Genomic DNA, 23,834 nt, shown 5'->3' with positions numbered 1-23,834 from the left:
AACCTGGTCTATCAGTCACCAGTTAGTAGCTAGCGAAATGTTATTGCCAGCCTTATCACTGCAGATTTCCAAGCAGCAAATCAAAAATCTTGCAATGATCTACTCGTGAAATTTGCAAATAAGACTTTGTTGTAACTTTGTATTTCTCACACCTCTGTTATTTAGACACTTCTTTATATACATCACTTTTCTGTTTTCTTTTTCTGTCACCTTTACTTTACAATAAATGCAGCACAAGCTGTGTACACGAAAACATTCATACGTGCATGTATTTTCTACACATTTTTGTGCATGCCCTTTTATTCCTGTGTGTTTGCCATTGGAAACAAGGAATGAGGTATCAAGTGAATATACCTTAATATTAATCTGGTGGCTACATTTTATTCAATTATTTCAACTAGCTGTACAATTACAGTCATTTTAGGTAACGAGCCGTAAGCGATAAATGGCTGGAAGAGACCAACACAAGGGTCCTAGCACAGCCTTCCTCTGCAGGCAACCAAATTTTAGGAAGGAATTTATAGTTCAAACACAGGTCTGGAACAAAAAATTGTATATCAGCTAAGAAGCTAGTAAATGATAGGAACTGCTGAATTGTGGAACAATTGGCATGTTTACTTAGCCCCTTTTACTTATCTACACATATATAAAAGAAAAAACTGGTGGCAACAGAACCTCCAATATCAAGCAAGCGCACTTTAGAGAATGTAACACTTACCGAGTAGGTGAGCTTCTGTGCAACATGCAGACGCAGTTCGGACAGTCCCTGGCATTTGTAGTATAGGGTGCAGAAGACACGGGGTGTGGCTCCCCGATACGTGCATACTTTGCGCCGGTTTGGGGCATCACGGAAAGTCTGTATCGCCTCCAGGTCAGTTCTGCCACCTTTACAAGTGTGTGTGTCACTGGAAGGTCAGTACCTGTCACACAGTAATTTGTTGACAGCTCATTCCAGAACAGTATCTCCAACATGTGGGAAAGACAATTCTTACAATGCCAATACTCTGGAGCAGCCTTTTTTTAGCTTCTACATAATCAGGGGAAAAAAATAAAAATAAAAAAAGGAGTGTACATTCTTTTAAAGGTTTCCAATTCAATCAAGATTTATTGTTACAAGAGTGCTACAGAGTATATGAAATGATTGCATTTACAGACCAATAACACAAGCAGTTCTTAGGTACCAGATATCAAAACGTGCTGAAACACCCATTTTAGTAGGTTGTGTAGCGTCCATGGGCAGCAATGCAGGTGCTGACTCTGGCGACCAGTTTCTTGTATAGATGACAAATACCATCCTGGGATATGTAAAGCCACACCTGCTTGACCTGTTCACGTGGTTCTGTAAGAGTTGTTGGTGGACTAGTCGCATAAGTCAGTTTTAGTCCCATTGTACCCCACATGTGCTCAACTGGAGACAAGTCCTGAGATGGTGCAGGCTGGAGAACTTGCTTCATGTCTTGCAGAGCATGTTGAGTTTTATGGGCCTTTATAGGATGCCACCTGTCGATGCCATTTGTGGAAAACATTCTGAGGATGATGATGAGGTGATTCGCATAGAGAAGAAATGGCTTCGTAACCAGAATAAGGAATGGCTCTGACAGGGCTTACACATCCTTGTGTCTCAGTGGAGGAAGGCCACAGAATGGAAAGGGAGTGTAGAGGAACCATCATTCATTCTTGTGAGTATGTTTCAACGTGTTCAATAAACTACTGTTGAAGTAAAAAAAAATGTGGTGTATTACTTTCTGTGTGACCATTATATTTAGTAGTTAAATAGTATAGTGTGTAGGATAAGCAATCAAATATTATTGTCAGAAGGGTTGAATGTATTTGGAGAGAGAATAGTGCTCCTACACTATGTGATCAAAAGTTTCTGGACACTTGGATGAAAATGACTTACAAGTTCGTGGTGCCCTCCATCGGTAATCCTGGAATTCAATATGGTGTTGGCTCACCCTTAGCCTTGACGACAGCTTCCACTCTCACTGGCATATGTTCAGTCAAGTGCTGGAAGCTTTATTGGGGGAATGCTAGCCCATTCTTCACAGAGTGCTGCACTGAGGAGAGGTATCGATGTCGGTCGGTGAGGCCTGGCACGAAGTCGGCATTCCAAAACATCCCAAAGGTGTTCTATAGGATTCAGGTCAGGACTCTGTGCAGGCCAGACCTTTACAGGGATGTTATTATCATGTAACCACTCCGCCACAGGCCGTGCATTATGAACAGGTGCTTCATTGTGTTGAAAGATGCAATCACCATCCCCGAATTGCTCTTCAACAGTGGGAAGCAAGAAGGTGCTTAAAACATCAATGTAGGCCTGTGCTGTGATAGTGTGACACACAACAACAAGGGGTGCAAGCCCCCTCCATGAAAAACACAACCACACCGTTAACACCACCGTCTCCGAATTTTACTGTTGGCACTACACACGCTGGCAGATGACATTCACCGGGCATTTGCCATACCCACACCCTGTCATCGGTTCACCACATTGTGTACCGTGATTCATCACTCTACTCAACATTTTTCCACTGTTCAATCATCCAATGTTTACACTCCTTACACCAAGCGAGGTGCCGTTTGGCATTTATCAGCATAATGTGTGGTTTATGAGCAACTGCTTAACCATAAATCCAAGTTTTATGACCTCCCTCCTAACTGTCATAGTACTTGCAGTGGATCCTGACGCAGTTTGGAATTCCTGTGTGATGGTCTGGATAGATGTATGCTTATTACACATTACAACCCTCTTCAACTGTTGGCAGTCTGTCAGTCAACAGACAAGGTCGGCCTGTAAGCTTTTGTGCTGTATGTGTCCCTTCACATTTCCACTTCACTATCACATCAGAAACAGTGGACCTAGGGATATTTAGGAGTATGGAAATTTTGGGTACAGATGCATGACAAGTGACACCCAATCAACTGACCGCGTTCGAAGTCCATGAGTTCCGCGGAGTGCCCCATTCTGCTCTCTCACAATGTCTAATGACTACTGAGCACAATGCACCTATTATGAAAAACGTATGGTTCTAGGGGTGTCCGGACCCTTAGTGTAGGTACACCACAGATGTATATTAGTCAGGGGAAATCCCAAATGACTAGCCTGCCTTTTTCTAAAAGTTCTTTGATCCTAAGGGTGAGAAGTGAGCAGGTGTCGATATCAGTGCTTGAAGAAAGCCTCTAACATACAGCCATATGAAATATCACTTTGGAGCCGTCAAGTAGGTTTTAAATTGAACCGTCATCACGTATAATGTTGGTCACATATTCTACAGCTACTCAACAGCCAGCTTTTGCCAGAGATGACACAAACATCAAGCGGTTGTTTTATCTGGTTAATGATCAACTGTACAAAGGAAGCATCTTATGTTGAGTCATACCTACTGGATGTAGCTTCAGGCTGCTGTTGGCAGAACTGAGTAGCAGTGGCTACAGAGGTGTGAGGCTGTAAGTTAACAAGGTAACTGTGACCAAGTATCTTTATAACAAGCGCTAAACAGTGGGAGTGTTGACAGAATGTTACCATACGAAGTTAAATGACATTGTTTTGTAAAGCCAAGCTCTCTTGCATGTGGGATAATGATCTTAATAATTACTTATATGTATTGTGCTTCTGTTATTACACATTTTCATTTTGTAACTTGTGAATGAATCCCATTCCTCTATTAGTGCACTCCTTTGATTCACATTTCACAGTTCTATATGTTAATTTTGAAGCTACATAATATATTCTTGGTAAAGTAAACTCATTCCACTAAATGAATAAAACCAGCTTACTGTCAAGGTTTCTATGATGTGCAGTGAACAGTACAATGACCAAGTATCAAAGATAACTGTTTATGTTAATTAATCCTCAGAGGATACACTATGATGAAGCTAATTACAGTGAAGACAGTTTTGTTAGTTATGTGTATTCAAGTCAAGGAATTTCATGTTCAAAGTTTAAACTTTGGTGAAACATTCCAGTTCACTTAAATTTAGTACAATCACTATTATAAAATTTAGGTATTAGGAAATTCACTTCACCCTTTTATGGTGTTCACTCCTACTCCCAGCCATCTTGTCGGAGTGCAGGTTATAGTGAAGCTAACAATTTGTTTATTCCCCCTCTATTGTTTTTTGATACAAAATCTATAGGTGTAGTACCATAAATGCATCGTTTTCTCATAAGATACAATTTGCAGAATTATATTATAAGCATCTACTAGATTATCATTTCAGTCCAATGCCTCGTGGTAAATTCAAGGTCATTGCTAATTAGGAACAGTTGAAACATGAGAAAAGAATTGGTAACATCGGTCACCCCCACCCCCTTTCACATGGATGCATGCACAGCAGACTACTACTTCTCACACTGCGATGCTTTAAATTTAAATAAACTGTAACATAATTACTGATGATTAGTAAGAACTTCAATATCTATCAGGTTGAGTGTAGATGCTGTTATAAATCACATACCCAACTACAGATGATTTAAGCTTTTCCATATAGCTTACTGTCCATTTAATCATTCACCGAACTGTTGACTGACTGTTGGTCGACACAAGTTATTATGTTGAATTAATAAAATGAGTTGCGCCCCCAACAGTGGATAATATCACACAACAAATTTAATAATTTAACACATTAACTGGAAAGCACCAGACTGTGTTCACAGCTATCACTGAAATACCCTCACCAAACATGGCAGAACATTCAAGTTCCACAACTGCACCTGAGACACCATGCAAAATTAACTGGAGTACAAACAGTGCTAGAATATTTCTAAAGACCCACAGAATGTGAAAATATTTTAAACCCCTAGCAAGTACAACTGATTGCTCATTGCAGACTCGTTTGCCATGAAGACCCAGGCTGTCCTCCATCTGTCCAATGGCCAGCTTCACACATCCGTCCACATCAAACCCACCAACAAGCAACAGTACCTCCATTATGACAGCTGCCACCCATTCCACATCAAACAGTCCCTTCCCTACAGCCCAGGTCTTTGTGGCAAATGAATCTGCTCCAGTCCGGAATCCCTGAACCATTACACCAACAACCTGAAAACAGCTTTCGCATCCCGCAACTACCCTCCTGACCTGGTACAGAAGCAAATTACCAGAGCCACTTCCTCATCCCATCAAACCCAGAACCTCCCACAGAAGAACCCCAAAAGTGCCCCACTTGTGACAGGATACTTTCCGGGACTGGATCAGACTCTGAATGTGGCTCTCCAGCAGGGATACGACTTCCTCAAATCCTGCCCTGAAATGAGATCCCTCCTTCATGAAATCCTCCCCACTCCACCAATAGTGTCTTTCCACCATCCACCTAACCTTCGTAACCTCTTGGTTCATCCCTATGAAATCCCCAAACCACCTTCCCTACCCTCTGGCTCCTACCCTTGTAACCACCCCCGGTGTAAAACCTGTCCCGTGCACCCTCCCTTCACCACCTACTCCAGTCCTGTAACCCGGAAGGTGTACACAATCAAAGGCAGAGCCACGTGTGAAAGCACCCACGTGATTTACCAGCTGACCTGCCTACACTGTGAAGCTTTCTATGTGGGAATGACCAGCAACAAACTGTCCATTCGCATGAATGGACACAGGCAGACAGTGTTTGTTGGTAATGAGGATCACCCTGTGGCTAAACATGCCTTGGTGCACAGCCAGCACATCTTGGCACAGTGTTACACCGTCCGGGTAATCTGGATACTTCCCACTAACACCAACCTGTCAGAACTCCGGAGATGGGAACTTGCCCTTCAGTATATCCTCTCTTCTCGTTACCCACCAGGCCTCAACCTCCGCTAATTTCAAGTTGCCGCCGCTCATGCCTCACCTGTCATTCAACAGCATCTTTGCCTCTGTACTTCCTCCTCGACTGACACCTCTGCCCAAACTCTTTGCCTTTACAAATGTCTACTTGTGTCTGTGTATGTGCGGATGGATATGTGTGTGTGTGTGTGTGTGTGCGCGAGTGTATACCTGTCCTTTTTTCCCCCTAAGGTAAGTCTTTCCGCTCCTGGGATTGGAATGACTCCTTACCCTCTCCCTTAAAACCCATATCCTTTTGTCTTTCCCTCTCCTTCCCTCTTTCCTGACGAAGCAACCGTTGGTTGCGAAAGCTTGAATTTTGTGTGTATGTTTGTGTTTGTTTGTGTGTCTATCAACATGCTAGCGCTTTCGTTTGGTAAGTCACATCATCTTTGTTTTTATATATAAAAAAACAAAGATGAGGTGACTTACCGAACAAAAGCGCTGGCAGGTCGATAGATACACAAACAAACACAAACATACACACAAAATTCAAGCTTTCGCAACAAACTGTTGCCTCATCAGGAAAGAGGGAAGGAGAGGGGAAGACGAAAGGAAGTGGGTTTTAAGGGAGAGGGTAAGGAGTCATTCCAATCCCGGGAGCGGAAAGACTTACCTTAGGGGGAAAAAAGGACAGGTATACACTCGCACACATCCATCCACACATACAGACACAAGCAGACATATTTAAAGACCAATATGTCTGCTTGTGTCTGTATGTGTGGATGGATATGTGCGTGTGTGCTAGTGTATACCTGTCCTTTTTTCCCCCTAAGGTAAGTCTTTCCGCTCCCGGGATTGGAATGACTCCTTACCCTCTCCCTTAAAACCCACTTCCTTTCGTCTTCCCCTCTCCTTCCCTCTTTCCTGATGAGGCAACAGTTTGTTGCGAAAGCTTGAATTTTGTGTGTATGTTTGTGTTTGTTTGTGTATCTATCGACCTGCCAGCGCTTTTGTTCGGTAAGTCACCTCAGCTTTGTTTTTTTATATATAATTTTTCCCACGTGGAATGTTTCCTTCCATTATATTGACATCTTTGTTTTTAGATATACAAAAACTTAATTTTATTTACATAATTATTTTCTGCTTTTTCTTCGGAATATTTTCTGCTTCTTCTTCGTGCATGTGTGTGTGTGTGTGTGTGTGTGTGAGAGAGAGAGAGAGAGAGAGAGAGAGAGAGAGAGAGAGAGATTTAAATTGACATCAAACATTTTGATGTGATTACAGTGAAGACGTAAATTTTAGTTTCTTTCCACCTGACTCAACCAATACAGGGTGAGTCAAAAAGGACTTTGGAATGATATACAAATTTATTAAGATAACTTACAAAATTGGTAGATATGTCATTTTGTAGCAAACAACCTCAAGTTTGATTCATGCAGTGCATCAGTACCCCATTCTGCCACAAGGAACACCAGCATAGTGCACAGTTAAAATGGCTACTTTCACTGGTGCAGAGTGTGCTTGCTGTGTGTTTTGGTTTCATGAAACGAACTCTGTAACAACTGTTTGGCATAAACTTCACACCAAATACGCTAAAGAACCTCCAATCAAGCCTATAATTTACTCTTGGCACAAGACATGATAATCACCAAATCACCCACTTGTTGATGATTATATTTAACAGGTTAGGGAGAGCTTTGCCCACAGTTCACAAAAATCTTTTTAATTCCACTGCCCAATGAAGATGTCCGAGATGGCTAGACAGTGCACCACCTCATTTCCTCACCGAAGTTAAACATTTTCACGATAATTGCTTCCCAGGTTGGTGGATTGGCCATGAAGGGTCAATCACATGGCCACCTTGCTTTCCAGACTCGACACCACTGGATTTCTTTCTCTGCAGTTTCATTAAAGTCCATGTGTATGTTCCTCCCCTACCAAACAATTTAGCCAACCTGAAAAATCAAATCTACACTGCCACTGCACAAGTTACATCCGATTTGCTGCAACAAACGTGGAACGAAGCTGATTACCAGTGGGATGTTTGCTGCATCACAAATGGTAGTCACGTCGAACCAAAATAACATTTGACAGTTACGTGAAACTTGATGATGTTTGTTACAAAATGACATCTCCTGATTCAGTAAGTTATCTCAATAAATTTTTATATCATTCCAAAGCTGTAACATCATTTTTGACTCAGCCTGTATATTGCTGCTTCTTACATACAGCCTGCAAAACGACTATGAAGGCAAAAATTAAACAAATTTGAGCTCGCACAGAGATTTACCAGCAATCACTCTTCCATGAACCAATTGTGACTAAATGGGAAAAGAGGCAAATGGCAGTGGTACATAAAGCAGCTTTCACCGCTCACCAGACAAGAAAGCAAGTCAATATTGCTTTGTTATCTAGTTCTGAGCTATGCTGAAACTTTCAAGTATTTAACTCATTGGGAAGTTACTTTGAAATCAGTTGTGAAATTTTTACCGAACAGACAGACAGAGAGAAAGGAAGAAAGGCTGGAAAGTGACCTAATAAAGAAGGGGTAAAAAATTCTGAAAAGATCTTCACCTATGAAGGTCTCCCCAATACAGATCTCTGGAACGAACAATTCACCTAATCTAATCTAACAAGATACAACATTTGTGTGTTTTGTATAGTGCGTAATTTTACATTTCTGTAACATTAAAGCAAACTGCCAATCATTACACCACTATGACATATTATTGAGATCTGACTGAACATGCATGTAGCTTCTTTTAGAGAGTACTTCATTACAGATAACTGTGTCATCTGCAAAAAATCTGAAGCTACTATTAATATTGCCTGTCCGGTACTTAGTTTACAACATGGACAGCAAGTGTTCCCAGGAGCACACTTGAAGTTACTTCTACTGCTGTTAATGACTCTATATCCAAGATAACTTGCTGCATCCTCCCAAGCACGAAATGATGCCTTTCAATATGTCACATGAGAAAATTGCAAGTTAGGTTTCACAGTACTGACATTTTCAGAACCAATGGTGGTTGGCAGGCATGTCGGCAGTCATTCTGTTTGACATACCTAATTATGTTTGACTTCAGGAAATGTTCTAAGATTCTGCAATACATCAATGTCCGCGATACTGGATAGTAGCTTTGCATATCACTACTGCTACCACTCCTGTAAGTGGGTATCACTTTTGCTTCTTCTCGACTATAGGCAAGCTTCTTTTTTTAAGCCATCTCAATACATTATTGCTAAAAGAGGGGTTAACCCAGCTGCAGCTGACGAGTATTCCATCAGGCCTTGGGGCCTTGATCAATTTTAACTTTTACCAGCTGTTACTTACGGCTACTGATACTAATTTCAGTATAAATCATCTTTGCGGGGGCATCAGAAACTGAGGTGTAACTCCTGATCTCCCTTTGTACAGAAACATTAGAAGAGAGACTTATGCATTTCTGTTCTACTTTGCTAACCTCAATGTCACTTCCTGCAGGCTAACATCCTTGAGTATCTGGCCACTAACATTGGTTTTGTCCTGGAGAACAAAGGCCTTTTACTTTGCTTCTGCACAGCTGTGTTTATCGTTTTAATTTATTTCTATTGATTTCAAAGCAACCATGGCTTCATCTTCAGGCACTTTAGTAATGTGATACACCACAGAAAGTATATACTGTTAATACACTCCAACACCCTCTATTGTGTCAACTATACAGAGGTTGCAGTTTTAGTACATTGAACATTCCACATTTATATTTAGCAGTCTGATGAAACCCACTATTTTTCGTCCAGAGGTCGAATATTTTCAAATTTTTAACATGTCTGAGGATATAGTAACAAGAACATACCACTGAAAAACTTACATATTCACACTGGTGTCCCTATAATGTGACTGCTGAAATGCATGTGACACTCAGCCACCATATTGGTCGATAGCTGAGCTGGACACAACTGACCAGTTGCATCATATCCTCCAAAACTGATTTTTTACACATATTTGCAAGAGAACATACCTCAGTCTATGTAAAACACAGCTCCAAACAGAAGAGGTAAATTTTGTTCCAATATGGTGAGCAGGAGATCTTGGAGCTGGGCAAACCTACGTAAGCAGCACAATGAGTCCCTCATCTTTCAGAATCTTCTAAAACTGCATCAGCACAAAAATTAAACATGACACTAAAGGCCTTGATTCAGAGGCAACACATGGGGCAAGGTAAAGAAAAATAGAAAAGCTATCTGACGCTTACTGTGAGGTATGAGAAGAACGAAAGAAAGTGTAACAGTTACGTGTGTTACACAGCCAATAAGAGAGCGAAAGGCTGATCACGTGTTTTGAAGAAAGTAATTCAAAAGGAAGAATGAAACATTGCTGTAAGCAAGAATTATAAATTTATTTGCTCACAATATTACGAAAAGAATAGTTGCTACTCAACATATAGCGAAGGTGTTGAGTTGCAGATAGGCACAACAAAAACAAAAAAAAAAAAAAAAAAAAAAAAAAGCACACACACACACACACACACACACACACAAATCACTGACTGACTGACTCTGTGTGTGTGTGTGTGTGTGTGTGTGTGTGTGTGTGTGTGTGTGTGTGTGTGTGTTTGTGTGTGTTTGTGTGTGTTTTATCTCCGACGAAGGCCTTGTTGGCCAAAAGCTCATTTCCTGATAGTCTTTTTGTTGTGCCTACCTGTGACACAGCATCTCCGCTATATGGTGAGTAGCAACTCTCCTTTTCATAATACTGTTGCATTCAATCCTGGATTTACCATTGTTAAATTTCATTGCTCTTTGTTTCAGTCACTGTTACTTGCACTGTGCTCGTATCTCCAAACCGAGGACAGTATCAGAACCCACAACATATTCCAAAAAGCAGTGAAATGTTTCTCCGCTCAGGGCAGCTTCACATTTTTTTTTTTTTTTTTTAATAAATCACTGGAGATCTTAGGTAGATTAGTGCTTATTAAGATACTGAACCTGTGACTCAATAAAAAAAAGATCCATTTACTCAAAGTAGCAGCTCTTGCTGTACTTTCAGACAATTCGATCTACACAAATCTTTGACTCAACAAGAGTCATTTCACCACCACATATGACACATTTTCAAGTCTCTTAATTTAATCCATGAAACATAAACCAATGGACGACATAGCCGTGCACAACAAAATCACTTAAATTAGTCCACTTTATTGCACTCGCTGCCATAATCACAAAATTTCTCTCTTGAAACTCACTAATACATCGAGAAATGGCAAACAAGGGAATGGTTTCAATTATGGCGCTAGAAATACACTGCCTCTGTTTTCGCCTCTCACTGGTTAAGTCAAAGAATCATCCCACTGGCTCTATGGAACTGAACCTATGAGCAGTAGATAAGCACCGCCGTGACTGCCATTGGCCCCAATCTAGACTTTAGCCCACATTATCAACCACACAAGCATACTGAATACATAATAGATTATACCTCTCACTACATGATCCTAAAACTGGAATGCATTTTTAACATACAGTGAAACCAGATCACCAACATAAAATGAGCTGAGAGTCCTTTGAAATCTATTGCTTCACCAAACCTGTGTCAGAATAAAAGGAATAATAACACCCTATCTATGTCTTTCATGCAGAATAACTGTACAGTGCACATTTTAAGTATTATTAGATTTGTTACCGGATTTGGTATTCCTTGTAATCCCACAACTCTGGATCTTGGGACAGCCTTCTCCAATGAGGACACACTTTTTGTATAACATCTATGAGCTCACTGAAAGACATGTGAGACAAGATCTTTATCAAAATCTCATCAGACATGTCATCAATGGTCACACGCCAGGAGTCTGTACTGCGTGCTGTGATGTCAGCTGCATCAGAAACTGCAATTTCCAACTGCTGCAAATTCAAATTAGTAGCAGTCACATCTGACAGCGAATGCACATTGTTGGTATTTTGTGAAGCAGAAGTGACAGATAGCAGAGCTTCAGGCGACGCACTGCTCCGACACCCTGCAATGTCTTCACCAGGCACGCGGCATCCACCACTGTACTCGGGTTCTGAAGCCGTTGCATTGTTGTGTGTCTCTTCGTACCTCCGGCAGTCGGAAGGTTCCGGGAATGGAGTTGTCGTGTGGACCTCCATCAGAGATGCTTGCAGGCACTGAAACAGGCAAAGAAAAATGCATATCCAAATCTGTATAATAAACCTAGAGTAAGATAAGTAAATGATCAAATTCGTATGGCTAGAAGCTGCCTTTCAAATAATTTTTTTATATGTGAAAATACAGCCCAGTCACACTAATGTGGCCATCAGCCAAATACCTGAACAACCACCTTTTGCAATGCGGGTCATTGCGAGATGTTGAAAGGTGGCTACACTGAGTCACAGCGCCAGAGATCGCGCCAAAGAGTATTATTCCGCCGCCTCCACTGGCAGTGCATGTTCAGAAGTTGTGGAGGTTAGTGCTTTGCTGAGAGGATGTTGATAGCTGTACTGTTTGAGGCCATGTCATGTGCAGTTGTTTTGATGGACTAGACAGCAGATGTTCAAATGGAGATGTTGTAATGATCAGAGTGTATTTTTAGTCAATATATATGAAGGTAAAAAACATTTTCTTTTTTTTTCCTAACTAACAATGCCTCTTGGTCACAGGTTCAGTCAACAAAGCATTTGGCTTGTGTTCATGTATTAGACTGTAATTCGGGTTTCTATGTGCAATTATAGTATTTCAGTTTTTTTTAAATTAATTCAGTGTAAATGGTATTTAAAATATCTTGTCTTATTGAGGAAGAACCGTGCCAGATGTGTACGTTGAATCACACTTCCACACACAGAACAGTTACACTTGTGCTTTGTTGTTCTGTAGTTTTTGTCTCGTAGCTTTTATAGTTGGTGGTGACTTAATTAATTAATTGTGGTAATGGAAATTTCCTTTCATTCTCTGTTGTCATCCTATGCAGTCAGATTGCGTACTAATACTAGTCAGGGCCAACCGGTTACGAGACTGCGTAACTGAACAGACAGCTACTAAATCAAAAAATTAAAATTATTTGCATTGTATATAATTAAGTCCCCATGCAATGTGCAGGGAGGTTCTGGAAGGTACTGACACGGATGTGGAGCCATGCCGACTCCAGTGCCTCGGCCAGCTGCACCAGGTTTCTCGGTTGAGGATCCACAGCGCAATAGCGGTGGTCCCACAGATTCTCAACTGGGTTTAAATCCACGTGGTTTGGTGGTGAAGGGAGTACAGTAAACTCATCCCGGTGCTCTTCGAACCACACACTTACGCTGCAAGCTGTGTGACTTATTTCATTGTCCTGCCGGTAGAAGCCATCAGGCCGACGAAAAACAAACGGGATGTAAGAGTGTGCAAGGATAGATGCATATTTGTGTTGATCCACCGTGGCTTTCAGAATGAGATCACCCAGAAAACGCCACGAAAATATTCCTCGAACCATAATATTCCTTCCTCCAGTCTGTAACCTTACGACAATTATTGCAGGGTGTTTGCTTTCGGACATTTTATGCTGTACACACCAATGGCCGTCTGTACAATGGAATATAAAATGTGATTCATCTGATGACACTACCTGTCCCTACTCAGTGGACATCCAGTTGCCATACTGGCATGCTTGTTCCAGCCTTTGTCACCAATGAACAGCAGTCAGCGTGGGAGCATGAACCGAGCACCTGCTGCAGAGACCTATACACAGCAACACTGGCTGAATGATCGCTGAGGAGACACCGTTGGTAGCCCCTTGGTTCACCTGGGCAGTCAGTTGTTCAAAAGTCTATTAGCTTGTTTACATCTCTGCAGCCATCATTCACCGTGTCATCTATGGACCGTGCTGCACCACAGTCGCCTTGGTGCTGGTTTTAGATACCATCATTTTGCCACGCATGGTATACTTTAACAGCAGCGGCACGTGAACAGTTTACAAACTTAGCCATTTTGGAAATTCTAAAACCTTTAGCCCAAAAGCCAATGATCTTACCCTTTTGGACATCCAATAAACTGGCTCTGTTTCCACAATATGACAATGAATGCACTCCTGAATGAGATATTCACTCTGCAGCAGAGTATGCACTGATATGAAACTTCCTGGCAGATTAAAACTGTGTGCCCAACCGAGACTCGAACTCGGGACCTTTGCCTTTCGCGAGCAAATGCTCTACCATCTGAGCTACCGAAGCACGACTCACGCCCGGTCCTCACAGCTTTACTTCTGCCAGTATCTTGTCTTCTACCTTCCAAACTTTACAGAAGCTCTCCTACGAACCATGCAGAACTAGCACTCCTGAAAGAAAGGATACTGTGGAGACACGGCTTAGCCACAGCCTAGCCTAGCCTAGTTTCATATCAGCGCACACTCTGCTGCAGAGTGAATATCTCATTCTGGAAACATCCCCTAGGCTGTGGCTAAGCCATATCTCTGCAGTATCCTTTCTTTCAGGAGTGCTAGTTCGCCATGGTTCGCAGGAGAGCTTCTGTAAAGTTTGGAAGGTAGGAGACGAGATACTGGCAGAAGTAAAGCTGTGAGGACTGGGCGTGAGTTGTGCTTCGGTAGCTCAGTTGGTAGAGCACTTGCCCGGGAAAGGCAAAGGTCCCAAGTTCGAGTCTCAGTCGGGCACACAGTTTTAATCTGCCAGTAAGTTTCAATGAATGGACTGTTTCCCATGTCCCCCTGACATGCTTTATATGTATACCTTCCACTGCTAGTGCTGCAACTTGCAATCTGTGAGTGGTTATCGCATATTGATGTCAACATAGGCGGTGGTCACATTAATATGACTGGACCACTTATCTATTTAAAGATTAACTTATACTGTGCTGGCATAATGTGGCAGTGACAAATCCCTCTCGAGACAACCACCGGCTGACACTACATGAAACACAGAAACATTAGCAATATAAAATTTGACACATTAAAGGGACCTCAACAGGAATTGAGGGTTTTGGGACAGGAATGTTTATCTTATTCAGACACAATAAAAATATGAAAATATCGGACACAGAGGGAAAACAGAGCTTTTGATCAGGGATGTTAGTGGAACTATGGAATGTACAATATATGCAAAAAAAGATTGTTATGCCACATTGTTGTCTTTGCAAACTGCAAACCAACTGTTACCTTCCAACCTAAGCTGGCCCTCTGCTACACCATGGTTCCATTTCTAACTGCTGCAACTTCATCCAAAAGAATATTCCTCTCCCCCCCACTGCATGGATCACCACCGCCACTTATATAAACATATTAAACAAACTTATGTAAGTGACCATCGAAAGAAATGAATTGCATACGGTTTGCAGGGCAATTTCTGTAATGTTTGGAAGGTAAGAAATGGTACTTGTGGAGGAAAAGCTGTGAGGGTGGCTAGCGAGTCATGCTTGGATAGCCCAGTCATATAGAAATTGCTCGCAATACTGCACTTCAAAATACACTCCTGGAAATGGAAAAAAGAACACATTGACACCGGTGTGTCAGACCCACCATACTTGCTCCGGACACTGCGAGAGGGCTGTACAAGCAATGATCACACGCAGGGCACAGCGGACACACCAGGAACCGCGGTGTTGGCCGTCGAATGGCGCTAGCTGCGCAGCATTTGTGCACCGCCGCCGTCAGTGTCAGCCAGTTTGCCGTGGCATACGGAGCTCCATCGCAGTCTTTAACACTGGTAGCATGCCGCGACAGCGTGGACGTGAACCGTATGTGCAGTTGATGGACTTTGAGCGAGGGCGTATAGTGGGTATGCGGGAGGCCGGGTGGACGTACCGCCGAATTGCTCTACACGTGGAGCGTGAGGTCTCCACAGTACATCGATGTTGTCGCCAGTGGTCGGCGGAAGGTGCACGTGCCCGTCGACCTGGGACCGGACCGCAGCGACGCACGGATGCACGCCAAGACCGTAGGATCCTACGCAGTGCCGTAGGGGACCGCACCGCCACTTCCCAGCAAATTAGGGACACTGTTGCTCCTGGGGTATGTTAGGCCGTCTTCCGCTCACGCCCCAACATCGTGCAGCCCGCCTCCAGTGGTGTCGCGACAGGCGTGAATGGAGGGACGAATGGAGACGTGTCGTCTTCAGCGATGAGAGTCGCTTCTGCCTTGGTGCCAATGATGGTCGTATACGTGTTTGGCGCCGTGCAGGTGAGCGCCACAATCAGGACTGCATACGACCGAGGCACACAGGGCCAACACCCGGCATCGTGGTGTGGGGAGCGATCTCCTACACTGGCCGTACACCACTGGTGATCGTCGAGGGGACACTGAATAGTGCACGGTACATCCAAACCGTCATCGAACCCATCGTTCTACCATTCCTAGACCGGCAAGGGAACTTGCTGTTCCAACAGGACAATGCATGTCCGCATGTATCCCGTGCCACCCAACGTGCTCTAGAAGGTGTAAGTCAACTACCCTGGCCAGCAAGATCTCTGGATCTGTCCCCCATTGAGCATGTTTGGGACTGGATGAAGCGTCGTCTCACGCGGTCTGCACGTCCAGCACGAACGCTGGTCCAACTGAGGTGCCAGGTGGAAATGGCATGGCAAGCCGTTCCACAGGACTACATCCAGCATCTCTACGATCGTCTCCATGGGAGAATAGCAGCCTGCATTGCTGCGAAAGGTGGATATACACTGTACTAGTGCCGACATTGTGCATGCTCTGTTGCCTGTGTCTATGTGCCTGTGGTTCTGTCAGTGTGATCATGTGATGTATCTGACCCCAGGAATGTGTCAATAAAGTTTCCCCCTTCGTGGGACAATGAATTCATGGTGTTCTTATTTCAATTTCCAGGAGTGTACATACGAATGGCTCGCGTTCTTCATTAGGCCTAAAATTCATTCATTGCTCAACAAGCAGCTTTGAGTGCAAACAGACAATTTATCCCCTTCCCCCTTTCCTTATATTATATTCACAGGTCAGTTTAAAGAACATTGTTCAACTACTTATTAATGACGATCGTTCTAATTCATGTACATAACTTTGTTCAAACAACACTGCAGTGTAAATCCTGTTCTCTACTTGCTTTATGTGATTTGCAACAGATAGAACAGTGGAGCATTTGTAATCTCAACTTTGGCATCGTCTGATGCAGTTCCCAACAATCAGTCCTTCCTTCTCATCCCATATGGTAAGTCTCCCCTGACTCAAGGTTCTGGCCGACTTTCCCAAAATCTACCTCTTTTCCTAGACATCTCCAGTCCCTTACCTTCAACCTTCTTCCTTCCCCTTCAACCCTTCTACCTGAAGAAAGCTTGCCAATTACAAACATCTTTTATGTCTGTGTTCTGCCGCTGCTTGGTGAATAAGTTTTTTTTATCTATCCAATTAAATAATTTTGTCAATAATTGATCATTTAGACCACCAGTTGTTTGATTTGCAACGTACTGCACATTGTGGAAGTATATACACAAGGAAGTGTTATTTGTGCAACTTGCACTATGGTCTTTGTTTAGTTATTGTATGCACTATGGCCTTTGTTTACTTATTGTAGCATTTTGCTCTCTTGATATTACTGATCGATAACCACGTTTCATGATGCCAAAACAAGAGTTTGATTTCAACAGCAGTATAACGGCGATGAAGAAACTTTAGAATGTACATTGTGCAAATCAAACTTTGCAATTGGACATGGAGGAAGATCTGACATTGTGAATCACTTTAAGACAAGGAAATACTGCACGAGTGCTCAAATGAAATGCATTTATTGATAAAGTACATAAAAGTGAAAAGTACAGTGACAGAGTTAGTTGCTGAATTTCATGTTCTGAGGATCATTTTGCACAATAAATTGTAATGATGTGGAATGAGTCATTTCACATTCACATCACAAAGTAATTTGTACATATGGTTACATTCTGAACATTTTAAAGTTTTTTTCTTACAAAAATAAAAAATATTCAGATGTTGTGAGTTAGGAACAGAAATTCTTCTATGGGACAGGAGTTGTAGAGGAGAAAATTTCTCAGTCCCTCCCCAAGATTTGCAATGATTCTGAGTCACAAATGTGGCTGAACTAAGTTGTTTTAAGAGTTCCAATGTCTGCGTTTTCCAATTTAAATTATCATCAATGAGGACACGTAATAATTTTGAAGTTTCCACTATATTTATAATTTCCTTACCATGTGTTACATTTCTCATTGGTGCAGTAACTCAGTAGATGAGTGTGTTGTGTCTTTTTATAATTGAGGGTGATAACACACAGAGAAAACCAGTCAATGATACTTTAAGAACTTTTATTACCATTTCTTCTGTTTCTGTATATATCTTTGGACTGATTACAATATTAGTGTCACCTACAAAAAGAACTAATCCCGCTTGTTGTATATTAGACAGAAGATTGTTTACAAATATGAGGAACAATAATGGACCTCAGACTGAGACTTCGGAAACCCCTCACGTGATTTCTTCCCAGTCAGAATTATCTCCGCAGGCTATATTTTTTGAATTACTAACTATAACTTTCTGCATGCTTTTGATTAGATATTGCTTATCCATTGGTTGGCTGCACCATCTTCCCAATGAAAACAACAATTTATTTAGGTGAATACTGCAATTCACACAGTCAAATGCCATTGATAGCCTGCAGAAAATACTGACAATGAAACTTCCTGGCAGATTAAAACTGTGTGCCCGACCGAGACTCGAATTCGGGACCCTTGCCTTTCGCGGGCAAGTGCTCTACCAACTGAGCTACCGAAGCACGACTCACGCCTGGTACTCACAGCTTTACTTCTGCCAGTACCTCGTCTCCTACCTTCCAAACTTTACAGAAGCTCTCCTGCGAACCTTGCAGAACTAGCACTCCTGAAAGAAAGGATATTGCGGAGACATGGCTTAGCCACAGCCTGGGGGATGTTTCCAGAATGAGATTTTCACTCTGCAGCGGAGTGTGCGCTGATATGAAACTTCCTGGCAGATTAAAACTGTGTGCCCGACCAAGATTCGAACTCGGGACCTTTGCCTTTCACGAGCAAGTGCTCTACCGCGAAAGGCAAAGGTCCCGAGTTTGAGACTCGGTCAGGCACACAGTTTTAATCTGCCACGAAGTTTCATATCAGCACACACTCCGCTGCAGAGTGAAAATCTCATTCTGGAATATTGACAATATTTTATTATCTAAAGCTTGTAAAATCTGGTGAGAACACGTAAATATAGTTCACAGTAGAGTAATCCTTCAGAAATCCAAACTGTGGTTTGCTAATGATAATACTGTTGCTAAGGTGAGGGACTGTTCTAGAATACGTCACCTCCTCAAAAATTTTGGAAAACGCCAGCAATGATACAGGTCGGTAGTTATTGACGTGTCTCTTATCACCTTTTTTTTAAAGAGCAGTTTAACAATGGCATATTTCAGTTTCTCTGGAAACTTGCCTTGAGTGAGTGATGCATTACAAATTTCAGATAGGACCAGGCTTACTGTGCGGGAACAAATCTTTAGTCCTCTATTGGAAACACCATCAAAACCAGATGAGCTTTTGTTTTTGAGGGAATGTATAACGTTCTTAATATCAGAAGGAGAAGCTGTCATATGACTGAATTTTATGAGAGTTACTTTTTCAACATACTGCTGTGATTTTTCTCTGCACTCTACTGAGTGTATGATGCAAAGTTTAACTATGTCCATTAAATTTTGTCAACACAATTTGTGTCCCTTTTTCCCTAAACCATGCCATGTCTTTTTCTAAACTTTTCAAAATGTCCAGTTTTCTTTGAATAAAAATGGAAAGGTCACCCTAGCTTAGTCATTGCATGAACTCAGCTGGTCTTAAAAATGTGCAATAATGCTCTTCAATTTTAGTTTCCACTTATATTTCTACTTTATGCAAAACAATGTTCTCTCCCCCTTTTCCTCTGCTCATACTTTTGTTGATATCTATGTCATCATCTAACACACTCTCTAAAACATGGTTTTCACAGGACGACACCTCACAATGTGACAACTTATCAGTTTATTATTTTTTTTTGTTATCGTGTATGGTTTGACACGTAAATTTAGTCACCACTCATTCAAAAATTTTGCCACTTCTCTGTTGTCTTGGATCACAGACTTTCATTAAGAAAACAAATTTAGTAAAACATGGCACCAAAGTTGTTGAGAGATGATGTGCACACATGGAGCGATAACACAATAACACATATTTAGGGGGGGAATTGGTTTGTTGAAGGTAAAGGATTTAAATAATAATAACAATAATAATAATAATAATAAAAAATAATAATACCCCCCCCCCCCCCCAAACACACACACACACACTCTCTCTCTCTCTCTCTCTCTCTCTCTCTCTCTCTCTCTCTCTCTCTCTCTCTCTCATCTGTTGTGACCCCATTCAGCTTTGCCACATAGCCAGAAAAGTTATCCTATTTTAAAACTTCCTGGCAGATTAAAACTGCATGCCGGACTGAGACTCAAACTCGGGACCTTTGCCTTTCGCGGTAAAGTGCTCTACCATCTGAGCTATCCAAGCACGACTCACGCCTCGTCCTCACAGCTTTACTTCTGCCAGTACCTCATCTCCTACCTGCATCTGCAGAGTGAAAATCTCATTCTGGAAACATCCCCCAGGCTGTGGCTAAGCCATGTCTCCGCAATATCCTTTCTTTCAGGAGTGCTAGTTCTGCAAGGTTCGCAGGAGAGCTTCTGTAAAGTTTTTCACTCTGCAGGTGCAGGTAGGAGACGAGGTACTGGCAGAAGTAAAGCTTTGAGGATGGGGCGTGAGTCGTGCTTGGGTAGCTCAGATGGTAGAGCACTTGTCCACGAAAGGCAAAGGTCCCGAGTTCGAGTCTCGGTCCGGCACACAGTTTTAATCTGCCAGGAAGTTTCATATCAGCGCACACTCCACTGCAGAGTGAAAATCTCATTCTGGCATCCTATTTTACTCTGAGCCTTCCTTCTCAGAGGGACAATGATATGGAAGGGCCCTCAGCAAATCATGTGACAACTTTCTCCAACTGATCATCACCCAATACTAACATCAAACAATAGCTCTTCCAGTACACTTAATGTTCATTTGTCTGGCTTTGTTACCCCCAAAGAAATGACCATCTGTGTCAGACCCTTGCTCTGTGAACAAATCTGAGCATTCAAATATTACAAAAAAGGGGGTAAACTTTCTATCATCGCATTGCAGAGCATATACAGTACTCTTCATAATTTTAACAATTCTTGCCTTGCCTGAAATATTCACACTTTACGACAAATGTTAAATTCAAACATTCATTCAGAACAGGGCCATCGCATCACAAATTCTGAGGTCCAATGCACTTTTAATGGCAAATTTCTTGCACATTGTGCTAGAGCAATGGCCTTTAATATAATAGCTATCAAGAAACTGCTAAAAAATCAATTCTTCCAAGTGCTACAACACATTTCATAACAAGATCTTTCACCCATGGGTTAAGTTGACAAATCTCTTTTGTTTGAAGCTCTTCTGACAACTGTTAGAATAAATCTAATTCTCCTGCTGACAACAAACCAAGTCAGTTGAAAAATACACCAAGCATCCAAGACTTTTTTTACCGGTACTTTCAAGGGACCAAGTATAATCAAACTTTGAGAGGGAATGTGAAAACTTGAAGCTCATGTGGTGTTAACACACCTTTGAAAAACCTAAATTTGTAGTATTTTTGGCAAATCATGGTTGCCATCTGTCAGCAGTTTCTGTTTGTCTAATGCTGAGGCATATTTTTCCATGTAGAACATTGGCAGCTCTTGTATGCCTATTATTATATGCTAATATTTTGCAGTTTCACTTGCTGGTCGTTTTGGAAATGATGTCAGAGTGGACAGATTGCCATTAAAATGTTGCATCAATATACCTCCAGAACCTTCTGCAAAACATAATAGCCTATGTAGTCAGTGGCAATATCCATTATAAAAATGTGCTCCACTAATAAGTAGGAGCTGCACTCAGCCTCAGGACGTCAATTCAGGACCGAGTAGTAGCAGCTCCACAGTCCACAAAGTCAGCAAAATGGCCAGGAGAGTGGTGTCCTGACCACATTCACCTCCATTCCACATCCTCACAACAGTGCAAGGCAGACCATGACACAGTGGTTGTACGCATCCCTTGGGACATCACGATCTGGATGAAGAGCTTGTTACTCCATTAATAAAATTAAACACCTTTTAGAACACACCACTAAAAATTTACCTAGAATCCAAATATAGAACATTTCAGCCTTTCTAACACTTGGCCACACACAGTTTTCCCAAAATGTAGCTAACAGCTTAACAACTGTGATCAAGGGTGATGAAAGGTTGCTGCTTGTGGCAGTTACTGCATTAGAAAATATGTCTGTAACCTCAAGTGCAGGAAGGAAGCAAAAGAGTTTGGGGAAGCACAAAGAGAATTGTGTAACACATATGACAGAAAAAAAAACACACCGCATCACCACCTACATCCCAACTCCTCCGTCACTCCCATGCTGAAAACAACATTCACTGTAAAACAGCTGCTTTACAGAATACCACTGCAGTTTATGTACTTTTCCTACATCAAATACAGAATGACATTATTCTCTAAACTCTATTGCAGCACACTTGCTCCACTGTCTAATAATCTAGGCCTACTCCTCACAAACATTGCAAAAGAAAACATCATAGTTCATTTGTACCTCCTCACAAAACACTTCTAAAAAATTTGCTTTCACAGAAATTGGGAATGTTTTCTGATTTAAATTGAATTCACAGTGTAACTTTTGGTACATGTTTCACAACTGTTCACTTTCTTTGTCATTTGACAAAGACGCCTCGAAATAGGCTCCATTGTCTATCTGAGAAGCTCTCACGAGGTAACTATGTACAAAATTTACTGAGAAGAATTTTTACACAGAAAGTAAGGGTTAAAATCAGTTGTGATTTACTACTTAACATTGCCAGAGACGAAGGGTGTCAAATGGCACGCAGGAACGGTACCAGCATCACACACTGTACAGTATAGATGGGCTAGTATGACAGCATTTTCTTGATACTCTAAATTAAAAGAACGCAGTGGAATTACTGCGATTTTAGTACAGTGTTTGAACATATCCACATAGACCCAAAGATTATCTTATACGTTACTTTAATTCGTAAAAAGTGTCCTCTCAAACTCCTGCATTGATCGATAAAAATGTGTGACATATGAAATCAAATAATTATGCAATTACGATGCTAGTAACTCACATCCAGTTTCATCCGCCTCACTGCTACTACTACGGTGTTTTCTCTTATGTTCTTCCGGTAGGCCTACTCCTCACTAATCACAGCTGCGCAACTTTCGGCATACTGACATCACTCCCATCGAGGTCTTCCCGATAAACACACCTTTCCGTGAACTCGACTGACCGATCTGCATTTTGTCCTACAATTCAAATAAGAAAGCTGAAGATCATAACCACAGTGGCAAATCACTCTCATTAAGGTCTTCTAGCAAGATATGGAACGTATTTTTGCGCAGCGAAATAAACAATCGTTCTAGTAATATGACGATTGGTCTTGTAGCGACTTTCTAGTATGTCCGAACTATAGAATAATAAAGCAGTTGTTCATATTAACTTTTATTACTTTAACTCTCGTAAGACGAACGACAAACATAAACAACTCTAAGTTACTATGCCGACAGCGGCAAAGTTTGTGCCCTAATACGTCAGCGATACGATCACGCTAAACTCACTTGGCGAAGAATGTCAAGGTGTTGCCACAGACTCGTGATATTAGGTTATAGGAAACAAGCATCAAAACAGCCAAGTGCTTACTATAGCGAGACATTCCCGTAATCTGCACGAACCACACATCGCACAACTTAAATCGCGGAACTCATCCTGACGTCGCACAGCGACAAAACACCTGAGTACCGCACTGGAAGAGCCAACATAAACGAACGCAAAAGCAATGTACCGTACGGTAAAAGAGCACTTGACGGCTGAATAATTTAGTTGATATATCTATAGTTGACATGTGTTACAGAATGCGTTCAAGAAGAAAGAAATGTATGTTGTTTCAAATTTTGGTATTCTTTGTTTGGTGACATTCTGCATGTCATATAGTTGGCAGTAAAAGATTTTGGTGGGCATTCGAAATTATTTGTAGGTTTTTCTACTTTTAAGTTATGTG

General features: G+C 41.7%; 1 protein-coding gene across 1 annotated transcript; it reads right to left on the bottom strand.

Annotated features, from left to right (window-relative positions):
- Window positions 1-427: 427 nt before the first annotated feature.
- Window positions 428-23,273, bottom strand: LOC124718961. Its single transcript, XM_047244628.1, has 4 exons — window positions 22,905-23,273; window positions 11,404-11,885; window positions 719-920; window positions 428-537 (listed from the first exon to the last, which is right to left on the bottom strand). Exons 1-3 carry the CDS (start codon window positions 22,914-22,916, stop codon window positions 914-916), a joined length of 501 nt encoding a protein of 166 aa, XP_047100584.1. The 5' UTR covers window positions 22,917-23,273; the 3' UTR covers window positions 428-537; window positions 719-913.
- Between the last annotated feature and the right edge of the window lie 561 nt (window positions 23,274-23,834).

The sequence above is a fragment of the Schistocerca piceifrons genome, chromosome 10 (genome assembly GCF_021461385.2).
Source record: "Schistocerca piceifrons isolate TAMUIC-IGC-003096 chromosome 10, iqSchPice1.1, whole genome shotgun sequence".
NCBI lineage: Eukaryota > Metazoa > Arthropoda > Insecta > Orthoptera > Acrididae > Schistocerca > Schistocerca piceifrons.
This window is presented reverse-complemented; position numbering and strand designations above follow the sequence as displayed.